Source organism: Dermacentor silvarum, chromosome 11, assembly GCF_013339745.2.
Source record: "Dermacentor silvarum isolate Dsil-2018 chromosome 11, BIME_Dsil_1.4, whole genome shotgun sequence".
Taxonomy (NCBI): domain Eukaryota; kingdom Metazoa; phylum Arthropoda; class Arachnida; order Ixodida; family Ixodidae; genus Dermacentor; species Dermacentor silvarum.
In genome coordinates this window covers 69,140,701-69,164,452 of record NC_051164.1, presented here as the reverse complement: position 1 = coordinate 69,164,452, position 23,752 = coordinate 69,140,701, and the positions used below count along the sequence as shown (strand labels likewise).

The window sequence follows — 23,752 nt, the reverse complement described above, 5'->3', positions numbered from 1 at the left end:
TAATTGGAAATACAATGCCCACCATAGTACAGCTTCACTGGTCTTCCATCTCCACCCCCGTGGAAGGGCTGATAGTTCTTTTAATCATGGCTCCTTCCACCAGACATATCGGTATAATCTTGACACATACTTAGGGCACCACCGCAGGATAAAAAAAGTTGTCGCAGTTTCACCTGAAAGGCGAAGCATCAATTGCGATAGCAAATTTGTAGAGAGCTATACGGAGTAATGATAGTAGCTTTATCAGCTGTATAAACTTGCACATGCAGCAGCACCGGCAACACGCACAACTGTTGTCGACGCCGTCGGCGTTTTGCCCGCGTTCGCACAAAATGCGTGCGGCGTTGGTGACTGCTGCCGGAGCCTCTGATATAAATAGGCATTTGGTGCCGCAGCTAAACGTCGCCTCCGTTCCCTCCCCCACGGCCTCTCGCGCATCGGAAGAAGGCGCGTTTGCTCTACATATACGGGGATTGTAAAGGAGGAAACAGACGCCTACTTCTGCAGCCCTTAAGGGAGCACGGCGCAGAACGCGCGTTTGTTCTCCGCCGTGCGTTCACTCCCCGTAAAAGCGCGCGCCCCTCGCGCCCTTTCACTCGCACATACAGCGTTCGGCGGCGCGCGGCGACGATTTCATCTCCATTGACGTCATACGGAACCTCACGGCGACGGCGACGGCGACGGCAACGGCGACGGCGACGCCGATGGCAGAAATCTGCTTTTGAGTGTCCATATAATTGCTATCGCAATAAAAGTTGTCGCAGTTTCACCTAAAAGGCGAAGCATCAATTGCGATAGCAAATTTGTAGAGAGCTATACAGAGTAATGATATTAGCTTTATCAGCTGTATAAACTTGGACATGCAACAGCACCGGCAACACGCAGAACTGTTGTCGACGCCGTCGGCGTTTTGCCCGCGTTCGCTCAAAATGCGTGCGGCGTTGGTGACTGTTGCAGGAGCCTCTGATATAAATAGGCACTTGGTGCCGCAGCTAAACGTCGCCTCCCTTCCCTCCCCCTCCTCCCCCTCCCCCACGGCCTCTCGCGCGTCGGAAGAAGGCGCATTTGCTCTACATATATGGTGATTGTGAAGGAGCAAAGAGACACCTACTTCTGCAGCCCTTAAGGGAGCACGGCGCAGAACGCGCGTTTGTTCTCCGCCGTGCGTTCACTCCCCGTGAAAGCGCGCGCCTCTCGCACCCTTTCACTCGCACATACAGCGTTCGGCGCACGGCGACGATTTCATCTCCATTGACGTCATACGGAACCTCACGGCGACGGCGACGGCGACGCCGACGGCAGAAATCTGCTTTTGAGTGTCCATATAATTGCTATCGCAATAAAAAAGGTGCGGCCTGCCGCGTCGGGCGTGCTGCAGTGGGAGCGAACGTGACGGCCGTAGTTGCATTGTCGGCCGCTTGGCTGGGCCGAAGGGCGCTAGTCATCGGCGATGGAACGCGCCGTCGGCTTGCACGCGCGACGGCGTTCCAAGCTATGCTATGCCCATGCTATGCCGACGCATTTGCTATGCCGATGCCAGACAACAGCCCCCGACATGTGGCGCCGCGGCGGATCACACCGTTTTCGATGCACGCGGCAGGCCGCACCTTTTTTAGATGCGAAGCCGCTTATGCTCGGGGCTTTGTCCCTCCATCCGCCGTGCGGCGTCCACACCCGCACTGCACATGCGCATCCTCCTCCCCCTCCTCTCCTTGTATGTATATGTATAGTATATGTACGCCAAGCTCCGGCTTCCGGAAGCCGGAACCGGAAGCCGGCTTCTGCTTCCGTTTCCGCTTCCGGAAGCCAGCTTTCGGAGAACGCTTCCGGCGTTTTGCCCGAATGATCCCCCGGTGCTTCGCCCACTCATCATCATTCACTTCGTCCTCTCATTCTCCTCCTGCAACGCCGCGATGAGTGCCACGGACAGCGCCGCGGAGAAGAGGGCTCGAGCCGCTGCCACGAAACGGCAGCGGCGACAGGTCGATCTGAAAACTAATGGGAACTTGAGTCGAACCCATGGCTGCTTCGCATACTACTCAGGGATCCCCTACGGGAAGATGGTGTAATTTTATTGCGATAGCAATTATATGGACACTCAAAAGCAGATTTCTGCCGTCGGCGTCGCCGTCGCCGTCGCCGTCGCCGTCGCCGTGAGGTTCCGTATGACGTCATTTGGAGATGAAATCGTCGCCGCGCGCCGAACGCTGTATGTGCGAGTGAAAGGGCGCGAGGGGCGCGTCTTTCACGGGGAGTGAACGCACGGCGGAGAACAAACGCGCGTTCTGCGCCGTGCTCGCTTAAGGGCTGCAGAAGTAGGCGTCTCTTTTCTCCTTTACAATCACCATATATGTAGAGCAAACGCGCCTTCTTCAGACGCGCGAGAGGCCGTGGGGGAGGGGGAGGGAAGGGAGGCGACGTTTAGCTGCGGCACCAAGTGCCTATTTATATCAGAGGCTCCAGCAACAGTCACCAACGCCGCACGCATTTTGAGCTAACGCGGGCAAAACGCCGATGGCGTCGACAACAGTTCTGCGTGTTGTTGCTACCAAAGCCGCTCACCTTACTTCGTATGACATGGCTGTGTTGCTATCGCATTCATTGCTTCGCCCTTAGGGCGAAACTGTGACATTTTTTTATTGCGATAGCAATTATATGGACACTCCAAAGCAGATTTCTGCCGTCGGCGTCGCCGTCGTCGTCACCGTCGCCGTTGCCGTGAGGTTCCGTATGACGTCAGTGGAGATGAAATCGTCGCCGCGCGCCGAACGCTGTATGTGCGAGTGAAAGGGCGCGAGGGACGCGCGCTTTCACGGGGAGTGAACGCACGGCGAAGAACAAACGCGCGTTCTGCGTTGTGCTCCCTTAAGGGCTGCAGAAGTAGGCGTCTCTTTCCTCCTTTACAATCACCATATATGTAGAACAAACGCGCCTTCTTCCGACGCGCGAAAGGCCGTGGCGGGGAGGGGGAGGGGGGAGGGGGGAGGGAAGGGAGGCGACGTTTAGCTGCGGCATCAAGTGCCTATTTATATCGGAGGCTCCGGCAACAGTCACCAACGCCGTACGCATTTTGTGCGAACGCGGGCAGAACGCCGACAGTGTCGACAACAGTTCTGCGTGTTGCCGGTGCTGCTGCATGTCCAAGGTTATACACCTGATAAGGCTACTCTCATTACTCCGTATAGCTCTCTACAAATTTACTATCGCAATTGATGCTTCGTCTTTCAGGTGAAACTGCGACAACTTTTTAGGGGCGAAGCTCCTTATAGCGGCACCCGTTCCGTCCCCGTCGTAGTAGTAGTAGTAGTAGTGTGTAACCAGTCTGAGAAAAATGAGAAAAAAATTCCGAAGTTGTGTCCGTAGCGCGGAATCGAACCAAGGACCCCTCGCTTCCGAGCGCGCGGCGTTAGCCCACTACGCCACGAAGCGGACATGGACAAACGCACCACGATGGCTATAAATACCCAACATTAACGAAAGGCCGCGTTTCTAGCGCGTTACGGCCCGTGTAAGAAGCTGGTGTAAGACGCTGTGGCCTCTCCACCTTACGTTCAACGCGTTTCGAACGCGCTGCCCAAAGCGGTGGCAAGTCAAGTTCAAGTCGAGGAGCGTTTATGAATACGGGGGGTTTACGCTCTCAGCAGTCATGTGATGGCGTCGGCAAACGCGGTGCACGTTCCGGCATGTGTAAATGGCTGCGTAAGACGCTGTGGCCGCTCCCCCTTACTAGAGAGTACTGCACGTTTCTAACGCGTTTGTGCTAGCGTCCCCTTAAGCGGGAGATCCGATGATTCCCTCCGGAGCTTCGCCCACTCATCATCATTCACCTCGTGGATCTGCTGTCATTTTTTTTCATCCAGCGGCCGTGCTTAGGGCAACAGAATCGTAAATCACTTGTCAAACTACGGTCGGATGAGAAACACCACGCTGTGTCACTCCAACTACTCACGGAGCCAAACTATAACCTATTCCATTGTAGGACTCTCATTTCAGCAACACCAAGGCCACACGTTTTCTCTTCAAATTTTTAAAACTACAGTACTCTAAACTGTTGATATATATCTGTTTTTAAAAGTACAGTGACTATAATTTATATGCAGCAGCGAATCTTATATTAAAGCTTCGATAACATCTTATCAGTCAGGTTTACGCACAAATATCACTACTCTATTCATTACCGGTTTATGCATTTTTGTTCTTAACCTCCTTGTTCGAATTGTTGACGTGCTACGGATAAGCTTCTCGCACTATTGTCATTCTAAATCGCAATACCCTTGTTACAAGGGTATTGTAATTTTGGGCATTGTGATTTTTATGTTCCATAAGTTAGCGACACTCAAGGAGCCTGAATTTTACCGGCTAAACAGCGATCAATCGGATTCTCCGAAGAGTATTGCGTATGCGAACAGACTGCTTGTTTGTTCCCAATGCTCCATTTGGGCTTTTAGTAAACAACGCTTCATAACGTGTAATGTTATGACAGAAACTTGCTAACGTTATCAACAGCAGGATGTCAATAACGTTTCGTATTGTGTTCCTTATTTGAAAAGTGTTTGATTCGAGTCGCATTCGGTACAATTCGATTCACATTCATTTCACTCTAAAATCTTACAATTCGCAAGCCCCGACTGAGTGCTCGCCTCAGGACTCTCAAGCGGCGCTTCTCAGTGCCTTTCAAAAATTACATGATGTCTGGGCTTCTGTCGTCTTCACTGCCGGGCATCAAAGGCATAGAACCAGATTTGTCACAGGAGAACGATCCCCGCAATTGCACCTTTTCCCGCCTGCTCGTCAAAAGCTGGAAGGCCTCCGTCTGCCTCTCTCACTTTGTCAACGCCGAGCGCCAATGGTTCAAGGACCTCGTCGAAAAAACCTTCGCGGCAGCCACACGCCTTCTGGAAGGTCCCGCCGAGCCCCTTCAAAAGCCCACGGTATGCTTTTCATTCGGTGCCGGTTCCAACAAATCCCTTTTAGCCAGTGCTTTCATTCCCCCCAAAAAACGGCCGACACAGCTACAGCAGAAGGAGCATCACATGACAAAAAACGACATCGGAAGCAGACGTGTAGACGTTACTGTGGAAAAAAAAGTTACCAATCAAAATGGTCAAAGTCAAAAATGTAATTGATTAGGGACCAAATAAATACTGGCCCACGAAACTAAGTGGCCACTTAATAAAACGTTATCGTTTGCTTCACTTCCATCCCTATATCTGTTGATACTGCGCATACGCAGTAAGTACAACAAATAGGCCTGGAGCACCGTTCGGTTTCAAATTCCGTAATGCACGCTGTCGCACCCGCCGTTTTGTCAGCTCTGATTGGCCCAGAGCGCTGCTACGCCTTCTTTTATTGGCTCAAAGTGACGCCATTACACAATTCGACAATATCGCTATATGAAAAAAACTTAACTGACATGCAGTGAGCGTTACCGAGTAAAAATGGTACTCGATCATCACGAAACCACAAAAAAATGCAATCGATTACAAGTAATAATTTACAAGTAAGTTATTACGTACAAGTCCGGACTTAGCGCAGCGCTTGCTACCTTTCTTGTTAGTCATTTGCGCGTATTTGTACCTCCGGTACAAATACGCGCAAGGCGGTTGCATCGCTTGGCGTTCTGCTTCTAAACAGGTCACGCTTTCGATTACCGGTATAGTGGGTTAGAGAAAAGCTTCAAGGCCAACTTTATTTCTTTGACTTAAATGAAAACTTGATTCTTCGGACTGTAATAAACAAGGTTGTGATTCAGGCTACGAAAAATTGCCGATACTCGTATTCTAGCGAACAAAAAAACACAAGGGCGGTTAAACAGACATCGCAGTTGTGTAAATTGCGTCTGATCAAGCCTCCTAAACGGAAAAATATGATCAGTCTAGAGCTGACGTAATATTGTTCTTTACAGTACTTTTGCAAATGTTATCAGTCCTTTGGTACGTATCAAAAGAGTGGTTATACTCCCAAATCGGTTGTGCGTTATGGTGATGTCTAATATCATTCTCGATATCATCAGATATCTCCATAGTGGCGTTCAATTGTGATGTTCTTATTTTTTATTGCAAAGTTACACAGTTGTAACTTAGCTGAGTCATCTCAATTGTGTTGACATTGTTCATCTTTTGAAAAAAAAAATGCCCTCAATTTAAAAATCTACTCTCAATAGTCGTGATGTTTGTTATTTTTGCAGCAATATATGTATATATATATATATATATATATATATATATAAATTGCGCCTGGGTTGCCACTGCAGCGAACTCATTCTTTAAAACCCTACAAATGTGACGTGGGGGTGTAAAACGAGGACTGGGGGTGTGAAACGATATATATTAGAGGTGGGCCAACTTTTCACAGCGGCCGTTAGTCCGTGATTCGCGGACAGAAAATGTGGGCCGATCCTGGCGGAAGTGCAGAAAGGGCCCAAACGCAATGGCACATGCTCCTGACAACTATAGCGAAGCTGAGCCTGACTAAGTCTAGCCAAGCATGGCTGGGCTACTTAAGCTTAAGCAGTCATCGATAGCTAATCGATTATCGATCAATATTCAATAAATCCTGGAAAATGCTGGGGACTATCTAGGTGCCCATTAGCTTCTGTCTCTTTAACATTGCGCCTCCAGTGGAGGCTACGCTAATTTTTTTTTAATATGAATCGAATATTAACACTAAATATCGAAGTGTTCGACACGAACGCACATATATATATATATATATATATATATATATATACGGCCGGAATATTTACTTCTATGCGTAAGTGGTACCACGCCTGTATTTACTAGGGCTGGAAAGACGGCCAAATATCAAAAAATATATCTAAGGCCTCATTTCAAATATACAAAACAATTTTTTTTTTCAGATGCAACCTTTGTGGCCGTGAACTTTCTATTTCTTTTTATGCCCCTAAACCAAATTTGCGGCCCAAATGTGATATGGTTGTACTGTAAATGCAAGCGTCCAATAAAGACACCAAACCCGGCGGCGGTTCTCAAGCTGCATACACGTTGCGAACGTGAGCAGCAAGTTGTCGAAAGGACGACCGACTGCTTACCGTGCCTGCCACACATTCTACTGCGCCGTACGTTTTGGAGTCTGCGTTTGGTGATGCCTTTCACTTTTGCAGTCCTTCGTTATTCTATAATGTATTACCCCCTCCCCTCCCCCGTATCAAAAAAATGCGCTCCTTCGTTATTCCTGAAGGTTTTACTCCCACGTATTAAACAACAACAAAAAAAAAAAAAAATTCCGCTTGCGAAGTAATGGTATCCACGTAACTTCTGGAACATTTTTTTTTTCTTCTGCTTTTGTTACAAGCAGCCGGGATTGTTACAGGGACACCCACATACCGAACTTTTATCTGCATAACGTTGCAAATGTTGCAATATATAAGCACAATCGAGGGGTGTAGCAGCGTTTTCTGCATGTGTAACGCTTTGTACCGCATTCTATTGCAGACTGCGAGGGAGCATGCCAGCGCTGCTTTCCATCACGTGGTCAAGCTCTTTGGCGAACTTCGGTGGATGTACGCCGACGCTTTCGCGCTTGTATACAGTACGGCGTGTTCCTCGCTCGCCGCACTATTCACCCGCACGGTACGTACGTTCTACAGCGCTTTGCGTTAATTGCACAGTTTCTACCTTTCTTCATTCGTTAATCTACTCGAGGCGGCGTACACCAGTGAGCAAGAGTATGCGGACCACAGGGTCGCCGAAAAAAGAATGAATTTCTTCCTAATTAACAAGCATAAACTGGAATTATTGGGTACACTGAAAAGTTAGCAATGACAAGTTTGGACTGCAGTCCTTAATTTCAAGTTGCGTTCACGGGCAGAGGGAAAAAGTCGGCTTTATAACGGAACCCCTGGTCCGTATACTTTTGTTCGCGGGTGTACATTTGTATTTGCTTTAGTGGACTCGGATATACACCGAGCCACTCATAGCTTCTGCGAAAATTACGATAAGGCTCTCTGGCGCTGCGATTATTCACCTACCATGGGAATGATGGTTAGTGCATGGATTTGTCTGAACTTCGTGCTTGTGGATTCAGATGTCTTTGCTGCTCTGATTTCTTTGCTTTATGTTCCTTTATTGGCCTCAATTTCGAAGGAAAAACATTTTTTTTTCGTAACGCAAAAAGCAATGGGAACCTCGCCACATGCGTTATCATTGCGATGTATTCAACGAAATATTGCGCTATAAATGCAATATTTGGTTTTTAGTGCCACAGTTCTGTCACAGTTTGTTTTAAGTGCCACAGGAAACTCTATGAAGCCGCCCTTACAGGTTCAGCAAAAGCACGAAACAGAATTTAAAAAAAAAATAGCGGCACATCCAGCCATTGTAGATTATTGGCAATGTTAATGCGACTAACAGTCTTTCTTATGATGTTAGTGAATTTTGGTGATGTTTTATGTTATCGTTAGTATGGCGTTTACTGCATCCGTGTGCCATCCGTGAATCACGAAATCTTATGGACACATCGCACACACGAAGTGGCAGTCTCATTTATAACAACAATGTCGAATGATACCAAGACACAGTATACATTTTGTAATCACTCCACCCAGTTGAAATTCCGTAGCAGCCACCAATATCCCTAGTATCCTGCAATATGCAATGGCTCTCCAAGCGACCGCGGTCGAAGCGGACGTGTCTCTTGCGGAAGCAGCGCTATCAAATTTTTAACAGCGACGCTGTTTAACCTGGGCGTTTGCCGTCAGGTGATAGTGCAGAAATGGTCCAAGCGCAATGGCACATACCCTGTGAACTACCGAAGCTGTTTAAGCTCGAGGATGGTGCGTCGAGTGTACTCCGCAAAACCTCCGCCTGGCGATGGCGTCACCATGCGTCGCCTAGCAACGCTTCGCCCCAGCCGAGCCGACCGCACCGAGCCTCGCCACAGCTGCGTGAGCCGTGACGTCATCGCGGGCGCCGCATCCCTTCGCCTTAGCTTGGCCGAGTCATGACGTCACTGCGCCTTGCGGAGCTAAGCTATGACGTCACTGCGCCGACGCACTAGATAATAGCTCCACGTCGCCGCCGGCGACACAAACGTCCCGCCGTCTTCACGCCGAGCACATCACCGCGAAGATGGGGCGGCCGAAGAGCGTCACTCCCGATTAAGAGGAAGCGCGGCTCGAGAGCGAGTGAGACGACTTCGGTCCGATGCCTAGTATTGCGGCGGCGAAACATCGGCGATTCGCAGATCTGGAGTTACGAGCCCGCGAAACCGAGCAATAGCGTTTGAGCCTCCATATATACTTTAATGGCTGAGTGTTCGTGGCTCCTTGGGCTGTCGATGATTTCGAGTTGATCTTACGCAAGACGTCGCAGAATCTCGAAGCATAACCTCGAAAAAACTTGGCCGAATCGAGACAGAGCTAGGTGAGGTCACCAGCTTCGCTGTTTGCCCAGTCTTCGCACCACTAGTGTGAAGCTGCCCCAATTTTTTTTTTATATACTTAAGGTTACATAACCATTGTGTCACCTTGGCACATTGATTCTGGGGATTGGTCAAGAATGGGCAGATGGCAATATCACATACGCTGTGTAGATGTCTGTTCGGGCACATAACCAGTGACATCAACACGGCAACATACCAAATGGACCATGTTGTCTGCTTGACGAGACCGCAGCCAGAACATGCCTGGTGGTTCAAGATAGTAGGCAACTTCTGTCACTGGGTGAAAGATGTCCGATAAAAAGGGACACACCGAACAGTGCATAATGTTCGCAAAGAATGGTGACCACTTTAAAAGCTGTTTAAATAGCTCGAGCAGACTTGTGTGACAAGAAAAATGGCAACATTTGTACAGCAAATTACATTTACACACAGTGATTGCGGCACATCATTCTTAACAAAGCAGGAGTCCTCTTAGCAGCGTTTTTTGAAATTCTGCTTAGACGTGCCCGAAATTTGCAAGGCTTGGACTCTGGGGCAATAATCTATGGACCAAACACAATGGAGCAAATGTCTTCTCCATCGTCGTCACAGGTTGCGGCCGCAGAAGTTTCCAGTGAAAGCACGACGTGCACCTTTCATAACGAAAGCTCAATGAAAATACCTCATTTCACATAGGCTAGCGGTAACATAGCTGCGTCACGTTGTATCATTTTTTTAGGCCCTGGTACTTGTGTGCCTCGAAGCACGAACGCGCAAGCAGTTTAGCTTCCGTTCCAAGTCATCCCTGCTTTTTGTCCAGGGCATCATCGTTGCCTATAGCAGAAGATAAGCATCCCCGCGAGTTGTGTCGCCGTATATCGCGAGCACCGCCGGCGATGCTCAAGGAGCGTTAAATGTGGGTGACGCCACATTTCAGGAAATTGTCGATGTGCTGGTCAGTGACCCGGCGGGCCGCGGTCGTCGCAAGGTATGCACGCTGACGCATTGGCGCTCGATGACCGACTGCTGACGATCGGACTAAGGGGGTTGATCATGGCCGAATGAGGGAGAAAACTGCTGCTTGAAGCTTAGCTTAACAATTGCTGTGCTGGACGACAGCGTTGCCAAAGATGTGCACACGGACATCCGGTCGCAGCCGGAGAATTCACGGCACAAATAGGAAAGAAGCGTCGCTTGCGCAATGTTCTCGCTTCAAACAAAGCCGAGGAGAGTTGCAGTTTGCCTACAAGAAGCAACATAGGCCATTTGAAAGTAAGCTCAAAAACCATTTCTGTAACTTCATTATTTAAAAAAAAATCGCGACTGTAGTTATTGGGAACGTTGATGCTTGGTTTCCTAAAATGCACATACCCAAAATTGCTGGAAATACGCTAAAACGTAGATACCTGAATTCTATGTATCCTGGTTCCTCTGCATGCAAACATTGGCAGAAATTGAGTAGCAATAAGTACAAGAATACCTGTGCACAAATAGTAAAGCCTGTGTCAGATTTGAAACTGAGGGGAAACTAAGGTGGAACGTTTCTAGATATGCTTATTACAATTGCAGATGACCAATTAGCATGGATTATAGCCAGAATGTAGACCAGTCCTTCCATAAGCGCAGGGCTTCAATATTCTTCTACTGCCTAAGTGTTACCCTCGCGAGCTTCTTGCTTCAGCACAGCAGACACATCGTCAGTCAGTCTATCACTCTTACGTCGTACGTGACATCAATGTGCTGAAGCAAGAAGCTCGCAAGGATGCTCTCTCTCTCTCTCCTCCCCATCTTTCATTCCCCCTCATACCGCATCCCATGTTTAGGGTCGCAAACGGTTGTGCTGAACTTGTTGACCTTCCTGCCTTTCCTTCTCCACTCTTTCCTTCCTTCCGTCTTGCTTCAGCTGGACTTATTTAGCTAAACTGCAATGACAAGATTTAGCTTCAGCTTTCAGTGTTCCAGAGATGCTTTTGATAGTCACAGTGAACAAATACCGATATGGAAAGGCGCCGAACACCTGTAGAAACTCACTAAAGCATTTGAGGCCTTTGTTGAACGAAGTGTAGATGTAGTAGTGGCCTTCTCCACACGAGTGCATGAAGCAAATCTCGTTTTGGGACACAACTAAATCTTCCTGCTAATGGAGTTAGCCTCATTTTGGGAGCTTCCCTGCATGCAGCGAAGCAGCAGATTTTGCCTCGTCAGCCTCGCACAGTTAGGAAGGCGTAGCCTTCACTTGAGCACTGGTGAAAAGTGAAGATTGAGCTTGTACCGACTCGCCAAGGGCTAGTGCTCGCTTTTTGTTACACCAGGAAATATCACTACTTGCTCAAAACTTGTGGTTGCGAGCCTCATCACCAGGACATGAATGTTAAAAATGGAGGATCCGGAGTGCCGTGCCTTGATTAGAATCATTTTTCGAAGCCTTCTGGTCGGAGCAACACCTGGAATTTCCTACACGCGAAAAGGTTCCTGATGCGAGTAATAAACAATGCCGTACATGTTCGCCTGCAATTCATTTTTCTTGTTTGGGCGATGAACTTTTTTAAATTTCTATGTTTTGCTAACAGGCGTACTATTTTTCTTTCTTACTTTTTTTTCCTCAGGAACCGATTAACCTCGAATTGCTTTATGACGACGCACCATCGAGTTGCGAAATCACACCAACGTCGTCACCTCGTCGACAAAATGTCGATCTAGGTTACAGTGGTCTGGACGATTCGGAAGATTGCTGTGCAAGTGAGGACGATCTATACTATTAGTCTTGAGAACTACGTCCTTGTGTTCTGTTTTGCAGACAATAAAGCGTTTTATTTTCGTATCCCACATCCTTGCGCTCCGTCTGCCTAAAATGTGCGCCCTAAGATGCGAATTTCGTCGGCGCTGTTATGTGGAGCTGCGCCAGCCTCCGCGCCACGAGCGACGGAATTGCAAATGTTGGAAACCAGCCCGATACGTCACCGTCTTCTCCACAGCGCTGAATTTCAACGAACGACAACATAGACACACAGACGACTTAATTGTACTCGGTTTCTCGCACTGCTCGCATTCGCGACCAAAAAAATTGTGCGCCCTAGCTGAAAAAAAATTAGATATGTAGCATGCAATTCCATGTAACACCAATTCTCATACTTTCAGCTTGTCAAGTATGACGTATTCATTATAGGAATAGCGTCGCCGATCTCAACTTATTTACTACCCGACGTGTGGAGTGACCCTATTCTGCGACTAGCGGTCCCAGAGCACCACTTACAATCCCAACCGAAACAAAGTACGTCACCTCATGGAAGCACAAATGCGCACAAATAATACGTAATATCAAAACCTTGAATTTACAAGTTGTAGTTGTAATATATAAATTACTCTGTTGAGAGCCTCAGGGAGTCAAAACAACGGCACTCCGCAAAGCGCGGAGTGAGACTTCTGTGATCGCACTACTTGCGCACAGCTTCCACAGCCTTGCGTGCTATGTATAAAGCGAAGTATAGTTTCGTTTTCGTCACGGAGTTCGGTACCACTTTAAGAGGCTGGATACGCATCTGTACATTGTATGTACGCACAACGCGAACGCAAAGAACGAAAATGCTCAAAGCTTGCGTATTCAGGGCGACAACAAGCAAAAGGAATATCCTGTAGAGAGAAATACATTGACCTATATCCGTTAAAATGTAAATTATGGCGTTTTACGTGCCAAAACCACGATCTGATTATGAGGCACGCTGTAGTGGGGGAGTCCGGAAGAACATGGACCACCCGGGGTTCCTTAACGTGCACCTAAATCTTAGTTCACGGGTGTTTTCGTATTCCGTCCCCATTGAAATGCGGCCGCCGAAGCCGGGATTTGATCCCGCGACTTCGTGCGTAGCAGCCGAACACCATAGCCACTATGCAACCACGGCGGATACCTATAGCCGTTGCAGTCAGAATCTACAGGTTGGGTTTGTTGTTCCGTCGCGTAATTCCGTAGGGAACGGAGCCATTAACAAACACATCTGTTACCGGCACTGTATTTAGACGGCACGTACGTCTCGGAACTGTAAGTCGCAGAAAACTCTGTTGTGCGAGCGCAAGCGTCCTCTTCGTCGGTGTCATTGTATCGGCAGTGAAAGGTCGACTACGAAAACGGGCGGGAGAGCTGAAGAAAGCTATTCGCTTGGAAAAAGAAAACGCTGCGGAAACGTCTCCAACAACGTGTTTGCAACAAGTTTTAGAACGTGAATCAATAGTTTATGCCTTAAGGGCAAGTCTTTATAGCAATAAAAGTAATGTGAAGATGTCTAGCCGACTGTCGGCTTACGCTTCGCTGGCCTCCTTAAAACGTTTGGGCTCAGGATAGCAGAGGGAATGTAAACATGTCCGCAACAGAGATAGTAAAAGGCGATTGGAGGTTTTGTGGCAGAAAAGTAGGGAAACCAGGAACAACGGAAGCGTACAGAAACAAGGCTTGCAATAACGGTTCAGATAGTTTGGTGCTTGGAATTTTGTCTCTTAAGAAAAAAAAAAGATAGGTAAGACATTAGGCATAACAAGGAACAGAGCTTCGTGGCGCAACCCACCGCTCCGTTTCAAAGGGGACACTCATAGCATCCATCCATCCGTGGACTCACCTTGACAGTGACGAAAGTGACGTCGTGCTGGAAGTTCTGGACGAACCCAGCGATCACTTGTCCCACGTGCCACATTCTGTACTCTGATGTTGGCTTTTGGAAAAACGATAGCATTGCAAACACCAATGTTAATGTCCACAAACGCCTTACGTTTATCTTAGGAGAGAGCTCTGACAAAATGGACATTGCATGGAACTGCAAAGAAAGTTTACAAGTTTAATTTTCTAGTCCTATTTATCTCAACTAATGCACTATGTTTCTCGTATTACACAAAACTTCACGTCGTGCGGGCAGTTCAGAGTGAATAAGATGTAAAATAACACATACTGCCATCTTAACCCATAGTCTCCAAACTAGCGTGTCTTATCATATGCGCTGAAGGTGGCTGGCGTCTTATGTTGCCAAGAAAAGGTCTCCTGGTCCTGAGTTCGAATCTCGGCCAAGTTGTGATAGCATAGTGATGCTAAAGCACCCTTGAACTTACATTCTTGTGCAGGCTAAGGAACTCGAGGTCACCTAATTTATTGTAGGTGTTTTTATTTTGCTCATTTCTTGTTAAACGTGACTATCTTTAAAGTAAATGTTTGCGAAAATGCCTGTGAACGCTTGAAGACTGTTTTACACAGTTGATATCCAAGATATCCGAAATAGTTATGTGCCTCTTTTTTTAATCTATAGGCAACAACCTTGCATTTGGTATCGAAGTGCTACATAGCCGAATAGTACCGCTTGACCTGTAGTCCTCATTCACTCAGCGGTTTAAACGCTCTGAAAAAGATAGCGACCGACTGCAGTTGTTGCGAACATTTCCAATCCATAATAAATAATTTAAACAATCAATATAAACTAGCGGTGTGCGCTAAAATATCCTTACTGGTGTACCTTCGGCGCGCCAAAATCAATCGCTACCCAAATCAATAAATCAATGAATAAATAAGTAAGTCGCCAGCGTACACTTTCATGTTCTTCGCACAGTCACTCATCAGCTGTGCTACCATCCGCACTTCTAGTTCCAGCGTTGCAGAAACAGGTTGCCATCGCTCTTGCATTGACGGACGATATACATGACACAATTTATTCAGACTCCAAGACCGCTATCAGGGCCTTTCAGATGGGAATGGTGGCTCCCCAGGCCCTACGTATCATCCAAAACACCAAAGACCTCAAAGATCACTCATTGGCCTGGTTCCCTGCGCACCTTGGAAACATTGAAGGTGCCTCGCTCAACCCCAACGAGGAGGCACACTCGGCTGCACGAGGTTTGACTGACTGTGCGCCGGGTAATGCGTCCTCTCTAGGGCGACCCGAGCCTCTCTGCTTATACAACGAGATATGCAAGCACAATTACTTATCAAGAAGACTTCTGCCTCTGCCGCACTCCTCACTGTGCAGGGCCCAGGCAGTGACTCTCAGACTTCTACAAACCAGCACTTACCCAAGCCCTGCAGCACTGTACACAATGTACCCCGAACTGTTCCCAAGCCCTTTTTTCACTTCTCGCTCGTATTAGCATCGCGATAAATAATAACGTTCGCCAATGATAAGGCACACACAAGCGAACGGCTGTTCTGTCTTATCTCCGATTACCTCGTATCCCAAGCTGTGGACGAACCAATCGCCGCCGAGGAAGTTGCAAGCCATGTCGACGTCGCCGTTGTAGATAAGAGCCTTGAGCTGGCCAGACTCGGCCAGATCTTGGACAACCTCGCGCATCGTGTTGTACTGCTCTGTGTAGTTGATGGCCAGGCTGCAATGCATTGAAGGAACCACGGCAGGGAGAACGCAAATGAGCAGTGGACTACACTGCATTGCTAGTATAGGCTAGTATAGTATTCAGGCGCTGTGCGCATAATTGTACACGCCGAGATAACGTATGAAAAGCGAAAGCACGGATACAGATGACGACCTTTGAAAAGTGCCGCATCGGTCTGGAACTTCTGCTACATCTTTTTAGAAGCGTAGAGTGCCTCAGTGAAAACGAGTTGGAAGGCATTCGACTGGGTCATTGTGTCGTCATCTAGCGGCTTCATTATTTCATAGTTTTTAAGAATGTTATACATTAGGCGTTCAAGTGGTCCGATAGATGCTTTCCGAGTATGCTAGACATGAAATGCTCGACGTTCTCGTACCTGACGTTCCTCTTAGAGTGTTCTTGCGCGGAGTCCGCATTACCTAAATTAGACAAAAGCCGCTCAGTAATTGAAAGTTAATTTGTGCTTCACAAACTTCGTGATTCTGAAGAAACAAGAGATGCGCTGAATTTACACATTCAATGTACACAATTTTCGCCCCTGGAAGGGTTAGCGTAGAATTGAAACGCGAGCAAGCGAAAAATTTTAATAGGTAAATAAATAACTATCAGAATCCCGTTTTGTAATCATTGCATTTTCTAGACGCATTTGTGCGACGTGAATGTGCGTCAGCGGCCGTGGTGTGGCACCAGCATTGATACGATGCTGTCGAGTGACGTCTCACTAATTTAATTGCCTTTAATTATGGCGGAGCTGAGCACGAAGTCGAAGGCGCGTGTATGGAGTCCGTTTTATCAGACAGAGCGGGAAGAAAAGGTAAAGACGCTCTTCATTTTTTGTACTGTTACCGTGACTTCAGAAAGTGGTATTTTTTTGTCACTAGTTCACTGTTCTGTTTGTAGTAGTCGAGCGTGTTGCACTGTATGCGAAATACGTTATGGAGAAAGAAAGAAACATTAAAGCTGACAGAGGAGAAGGTAAACGGATAAACTTTCCTGTTGGCTGATCTACAACGGGGAATGCGGAAAAGTCAACAATATCATTTTATACGCCTATATTACATTTGTCAAGGTAACCTTCGCACCATGTGTCTGCGAACTCACTCATGAGTCCACTCATTCAGACCGACCCATGAGTCAAAGTGAGCCCTCAGCTAGAAAAAAAATTGTCGCAGTTTCACCCGGAAGGCGAAGCATCAATTGCGATAGCAAATTAGTAGAGAGCACTACGGAGTAAGGATAGTAGTGTTATCAGCTGTATAAACTTGGACATGCGGCAGCACCAGCAACGCACAGAACTGTTGACGACGCCGTCGACGTTTTTCCCGCGTTCGCACCGAACCCCCGCGGCGTTGGTGACTGTTGCCGGTGCCTCTGGGAGCGGCTCGGAGGTCTTCGACGACATCAAAACGGGACACTCGTCGAGCAGCGTTGGAAGTCTTTACTACCTTCTCGCCTCGCAACGTTTTTATAAATGCGCATTTATATATCAATAAGCAGCTAAACGTCGCCTCCCTCCCTCTCTCCCGTCCCCCCACGGCCTTTCGCGCGACGGAAGTCGCATTTGCTCTATATATAGGGTGATTGTAAAGGAGGTAAGAGACGCTTAATTCTGCAGCCCTTCAGGGAGCACAGCGCAGAAGGCGCGCTTGCTCTCCGCCGTGCGTTCTCTCCGCGTGAAAGCGTGCGTCCTTCGCGCGCTTTCACTCGCACATACAACATACGGCGCGCGTCGACAATTTAATCGCCATTGGACGTCATGCGGAACCTCACGGCGACGGCGACGGCAGACATCCGCTTGGAGTGTCCATATAATTGCTACCGCAATAAAAACTGGCTAATTCACTTCTTAGTAAATTACTTTACGGCATATTGCAATTTACGAATTGTAGCTGGTAAGCGTGTCGGCGTATCCACTCGGAATTAATTTCCAGAATGACACCAGTTTGAAGATATGCGCCATCAAACTCGCTGTAAAAATGCACTATTGTTTCGCTTACTTTTTTTTTACCAAAATGCTGTTTCATACATTGAAGCACAAGAGTAACGGAACGCCCATGTATTTCGCCCCACACCTTGGGAAATATCTCGAAACTGGTGTCATCCTGGAAATTCATTTCAAGTGGATGCGTCTTCCAATCTCACCGGCTACAATTCGCGAATTTTAATATGTGTCGTAAAGTAATTAACTAAGGAGTGTTAATTCGTTGAATATGTGTTTCCATTTCTCGAGCTAATGTCCGCCTCTTCGAATAACCCAGCTCAATGATAAGAAATATGCTACCTGCCAGAGGCGATTTTTAAAAATTCCGTAAAGCTTAATTTTGAACACACGGTATATATATTGTAATTGAGTCTAAGCGGGCTCCGTTTATATTGCCAACCTGTACCTATGTGTGAATAAACTTTCTTTCCGATTTGCGGAAATGCGCATGTGCATACACACTCTAAGCACGGTAACACGTAAAGTTGCGCATTTTCGCACTTTTACAGGTAACTGGCCATAAAAATTGGTAATATGCACTAAATAAAGTTTATGTAACGCCTTAAGTAACGTCAAACACGAAACTAAAACACCAATCCGAGGAAATTACGTCGCAGCTGATAATTTGTAGGTGCGGCGCAAGTATACAGCATGTATAACACGACACGATGCGCATAAGTTGAGTTCTACTGTCTCGGCAAATGTTCATGACAACGATGCTACTTTCGTAAGTACCAATTATTAATTAGAGCATCCCTGCCAGCACAGCTTTTGCTGCCATCTGCGTAGGAGCGCGGCTTACGTATAAAAGAAAAAAGTGGTGATGTGCTGCTTTGTAAAAGTTGGGCTTAATGTGTGGGTGTTCTAGGCTTATGTGTGCGCTGCTTTCACTTGTTTGTTCTAAGTATTTTGCATGTGCGAATGGCCAAGCTGTTAGAGTCATATTAGTGCTTTATTTACTTTTTGTTTGTTTTGTGTGCCCAGGGACAGGGAGCGCAGCCGGCGCCACCTATAGGCGCCAATCTCTCCTCTGAGTTCTGTTCATTAAAGGAAAAAGAGCGACAAAGAAAACTATTACTGATATCGTTAAGCTCTTTTGCCGGTCTTTAAATAAATGAGCTGATTACTCTAGTAGACGCCTACAAAGCAGCCCAGAGCCTTTGTGCCACTTACTTGCAAGGGTACCACTGCAGTGGCGATTCCTCGACATGCAGAGCTTTGATGACGTCACGGCGGTTGAAGTACAGCTGCAGGCGATCCTGGTCAACACACGTGGGGCTGACGTCATTGAAGCTCTGTACGCGGTTGGGAGTCAAAACATCAGGCGTCTTACGAATGTTGTACGTTTACCGCAAGATGGCTCTGGTACATAACAACGTTCGTGCTCTTCAAACTCCGCCCCGTCTACACCGGATAGAATGACCCAAGCCAGACCTGTTTGAAGTGCACATGTAAACGTGGACAGGTCGTGTCGGTGGTTCGCTGCCAGCAGCGATTGACCGGACGCCTTGTTTTAAGGCGAAAGTCTTAGATTTCTAGCTTTTAAAGTCGCGTTGTGAGGTACAGAAAGTCACCTGACCCAAGGAAGGCCAGAAACGAATCAAAGCATGTCCAGCCGTGTATAAGACGTGATTAATGATTAGCAAAGTTAATTCATAATTGATTACTGATTGGATTAAGGTGGACTAAGGTTGATTAAGGTTATTAAGGATGATTAAGGTGAATTAGGGCGCATTAAGGTGGATTAATGTCGATTAAGGTGTATTAGGGAGGATTATGGTGAATTATGGTGGATTAGGGTCGATGAAGGAGGATTAAGATGGATTAAGGTGTATTTAGGGTGATTTTATTTCTGGTCTCCACTTCTGGGTCGACCCGCTCGATCCTGTCGGGTAAGCGTAGCCAAGAATGAAGGCTGCGCGCATTTAGCCCCACGTGGGAAATCCGTGCCACTCTTACCGTGGTAGGCCGCTTGAACATTTTGCTCATGAGCCACCTGATAGCATTGTGCATTGAGGTTCCTGGATAGCGCATCGCTAGTGAATAGCTGCTTTCGTTGTAACTGCACGGGTTGTACAGGTTGTACACGTTCAGGCCGCTGTTGAGGACGATGTAGTTGGCTCTCCTCACCTGCGACAAGTGTGGACAGTCGGATCACCAGGGAATGTCGAATAGACGATGAATGTCACTAATCAGCTAGCAACAACGTTGAGCCGTAGGTGCTTAAAAGGAGATCAAAGATAAACATGTATTCCCGCTAGATAAATACAATAGAATATTTTAGCCCTTATATATGCGTAAACATATGACTACAGAAGTTCATTACTTTTCCATTACATATTACTTTTCCCTAAATACCGGGGATATTTACGTGAGCGCTTGCGTCGGTGGCGCCACCTTGAGGTGCAGAGTTTAATCAGAGAGGTCACGTAGGTATATCCGCGACTACAGCAATTCATGCGCCTAGTGGCGAGAGCAGAAAACCTCGCACGAAGGTCGGAGCAGACGACCCATCCGAAGCCTCTGTAGCCGTAGTACTGAGACAGGGTGCGCTTGTCGAACGGTGGAGTCGCCACCTAAGAAACTTCGCACGGTCAAGTAATTTTGCCGCGGTTTGCAGTGTTCATCAACCAGATGGAGAGACAAGTGTGGTTACTTTCACATATTTCCCTCTGCACCGAAAAAGATCAGCACCGAAAAGCCAAATTGATTGCGAATTCCCGCATTAGGAAGCTGTTACGATGAGCAAATTGTTGGGAACACAACCATTGTCGTGTCGACTTTTTTTTACGTTTTTTTTTTGTTTTTTTTTTTTTGTTTTTTTGTTCCAGGCGAGGATCGGTTTGTTTTTTTACGGGCATCAGCTCTCGGTGTGGACATAAACTTTATATTTCCGGGTACTGCTCCAAAAGCGCTCGTACGGTCACAGTTGGAAGCTGCTTGACTCTCATCGTTGCCACAAAACGAATTTCCGACAACAATTTGACACTGAAAAGGGCAAAATAAACGACCTCAATTATTGTTTACCCAAGAAGAAAATATATCTTCAGAAAAATCTATATACTGCCCATGATTCTTATGCTGATTCACCCACAGTAACGACGTCAACGCCAACGCAAGCACTACCACCAGACCTCCCATTGCATTATGGAACTCCATAATGTAATCGTCCCTGCGATCATAAATTTAGTATTACAGATTCAATAAAGCGCGTAGCGTCCTGACCTTTCCCACTATTTCTTTTTTTATTATTCTTGTTTTAAAGCAAAGGCGTTAATACGAAACGATACCGGTTCAACGCAGGCGGGATCCTTGGTGGACCATCCAAAATCGCACGTCTCCTGGGAAACGCTACCATTGCAGCAACTGGTGGTCAGCTCCTTCCAAAGCCTGCAAATAAGCAATATTTTTGAACATTGTGCAGCAAGTGACTCGCCAAAAGTTTAACGTTTTAACGGTAATCGACGTGGACGAAAGACGAGCTCATGGGTGGGACATGATGACAATGAGTATGATATGCTTATCATCCTCATTAAAATGGTCACGAAGCCTTCAGCTTTAAACGCACTTCCGCCTGGAACTGTGAGGCTATGCTTTCGTATTATTTCAGGGTTCCTGGGCATTTACAAAGTGTGCCTGCAAGTTTTTGTCAAGGAATCTTGGTGTGGCCAAATCAGACACGGCAAGAGTGCCATTCAGACTTTATCATTCTATTTCTCTTATCTACTCAACCTGCCATCTCATTTCGAGACCGCTTAAGATAAGCACCTACAGGGAACAGAAGGTTTAAAAATGTCCACCGAAACCCAATGTACAGACGAACACAAAATAATTAAAGAGAATGCTGGCGTCTAACAAACATCAGACCAGTGGAACGCAAAGAAACATTGCTTTGGAGGATAAGTTCATACACATCCAGCACTGGATCTTTGAAACATTAGTTAAAGGAGTGGAAGGAAATGCACAAAACAGTATATATTCTGTCGTCGCTTGCAATTTTAGATAAAAATACTTGATTTTCTTGTTTTCAATATTCTTTCCTCTACACTCACTACCGGTATCGCTTCAATTACGAACCGCGGAGTGTGCGGCCTTTGGGACGCTCTATAGCGCTATTTGAAACAAAAATGAAAGAAAGCCCTGATGCAGAAAACGGCGTGCGTGGCACATCAGGGTTAGCCACGAATCTCCATGGCCATTCCTCTGCACGTGCCAAACGCCAAGCGCTCCAGTGTTCGTGTTTCCATCGGTACTGCTGGTCTACATTGAAACATAACTTTTCCGAACTCCATTTGAACGATTGCTTCACTTTAACGAACTCATCGTAAAGCAAGTTTAAGTTGTATAAACGTTTTCACAACAATATGGCACCTCTACGAGGTGACCCAGACCGATTCATGAAGTTGTCGGGAGGTAACACTGATTAGGAACACTACCTATCACACCGTTCTAATTTCCTTTGGGAACTGTTGCCAAGCAGTAAATGTTTCTGTTCTACAGTGCGAAGAAAATGATCATATCATTTCTTTTTTTTTATAATAACGTAGATGATGGCTGTGGTGGTAATTATGCTGAAGCAGGCGAGGTTAGCCTGGCATACATAGCCCGCCATTGTTCCGCCTGATCTTCCTTTGAGTTGAGATCAGGGGTGTGTCACCAGGTGTCGATGAGCCCAGTGTCTCGCAGGAAGGCTATCAGCAGTCGTTCCGCTCTCTTCCTGATTGCGTAGTTCACTGAACAAGCGTGAAGGTTTCAGGGATCGCAACAAAGCAGTCAATAAATGTATCGGGTTTCATTTGAATGCTCCGCACGTAGTTTGGTCTTTGATAAAATGGATGCACTGTGCGCTACGAATTGTAGCCCGTCAGTTTGTAAGGCATATCGACTTGGAAATAAATTGTTGAGGTTATCACCCGTTTCGAGATGTGCGCCTTCAAACCTGTGGTAACAGTGCATTGTTGTTTGCCTACATTTTTAAGGGAACGCCGTTCTATGCATTGAAGCACCAATGTAACTGGGACGCCTATGTATTTCATCACACACGTTGGGAATGAATATCTCGAAACTGTTGTCGTCCTGAGAATTCCTTCTAAATGGATGCGCCTTGCGAACTCACCAGATACAATTCGTAAATTGCAATCCGTGCCGTAAAAAAATATTTGTCGTAAACTTCACCAGTGGAATTTCGTTAATTAGCCATTAGGCCTACGCATTTGTGCGCCTTAGCAATGTGCGCCTCTCCAATTGATTCAGTATAATGATTATAGAATTGTACGATATGCCACAGGCGATTTTCGTTTTCATTCTGTGTAGTCTTAAAAAACAGCTATACTTGCAAATGGTCGCAAAAAAAACGGCGTTCCTCGCAGACACCACTGGGTGGTTGAACCAATTCCCAGAACGCGTGGGGTCCGCATACTTTATTTAACAAAACGTTGCTTACCTCTGACCGAAAAGACCATGGTAGTAGCCGAAAAACATAATAGAGTTGCCGAGAAGCTCCATATCCAGCGCTCCGTTTCCGACAGCGTATCCCTTCGGTAAAAAAAACACACAGAAAACAAACGCATCACAGGAAGAATGATGTTTGAATGGATGAACAGAGCACGAACATGCAGCGCCTTTACTTAAAGGAGCAAGAAAAGCCCCTTTTTCGTAAAATATTAAATGGTGCCCAACAAAAAACAACTGAAAAACAAATTGGGGGCATTAACACACATAGAATGTATGCCACAAACACCTGTCTCGGTGTCTTTTTCTTTCTTTTTTAATTTTTTTGCGCGCCATTGCATCCATTGTAACCCCGTCCCAACCATCCCAAGCCTCAGTGACATCGCAACAGATTTTCCCTTTGTCCAAACGCTTGCTCTGCACTGACGCTGCCCTGTTGATTTACTGTTCGTCAGATATATGGCTGTAATAAAATACGTTTGGTGTATATGAAGAGCGGTTACGACAAAACCGTGATTTTCTGCGTGCAACTCTCGTTCCTTTTCAACGCCATAATTGCAGCTTTGTTGGGTGATAGAG

General features: G+C 46.7%; 2 protein-coding genes across 6 annotated transcripts in view; one reads left to right on the top strand and one right to left on the bottom strand.

Annotated features, from left to right (window-relative positions):
• Positions 1-23,752, bottom strand: part of LOC119434103 (lysosomal protective protein-like) — a 248,103-nt gene that overhangs the window by 14,688 nt on the left and 209,663 nt on the right. For all 4 annotated transcript variants that reach the window (XM_049658770.1, XM_049658769.1, XM_037701420.2 and 1 more), the window contains 6 exons: positions 23,166-23,257; positions 21,013-21,112; positions 19,682-19,852; positions 18,896-19,017; positions 15,576-15,735; positions 13,989-14,081 (listed from right to left, as the gene is read on the bottom strand). In XM_049658770.1, the coding sequence (XP_049514727.1) occupies positions 13,989-14,081; positions 15,576-15,735; positions 18,896-19,017; positions 19,682-19,852; positions 21,013-21,112; positions 23,166-23,257 (738 nt within the window). The remainder of the gene's footprint in view (positions 1-13,988; positions 14,082-15,575; positions 15,736-18,895; positions 19,018-19,681; positions 19,853-21,012; positions 21,113-23,165; positions 23,258-23,752) is intronic.
• LOC125941463 (uncharacterized) overlaps positions 1-23,752 on the top strand; it is a 117,735-nt gene that overhangs the window by 5,967 nt on the left and 88,016 nt on the right. The window contains exons 2-4 of one of the 2 annotated variants that reach the window (XM_049658776.1): positions 4,729-4,931; positions 7,455-7,592; positions 11,988-12,201. The exons of the other annotated variant lie outside the window; for it this stretch is intronic. Coding sequence (XP_049514733.1) covers positions 4,729-4,931; positions 7,455-7,592; positions 11,988-12,143 — 497 coding nt within the window. The 3' untranslated portion in view covers positions 12,144-12,201. Of the gene's footprint in view, positions 1-4,728; positions 4,932-7,454; positions 7,593-11,987; positions 12,202-23,752 lie in introns of those variants that run through there. 2 annotated transcript variants of the gene reach the window in all.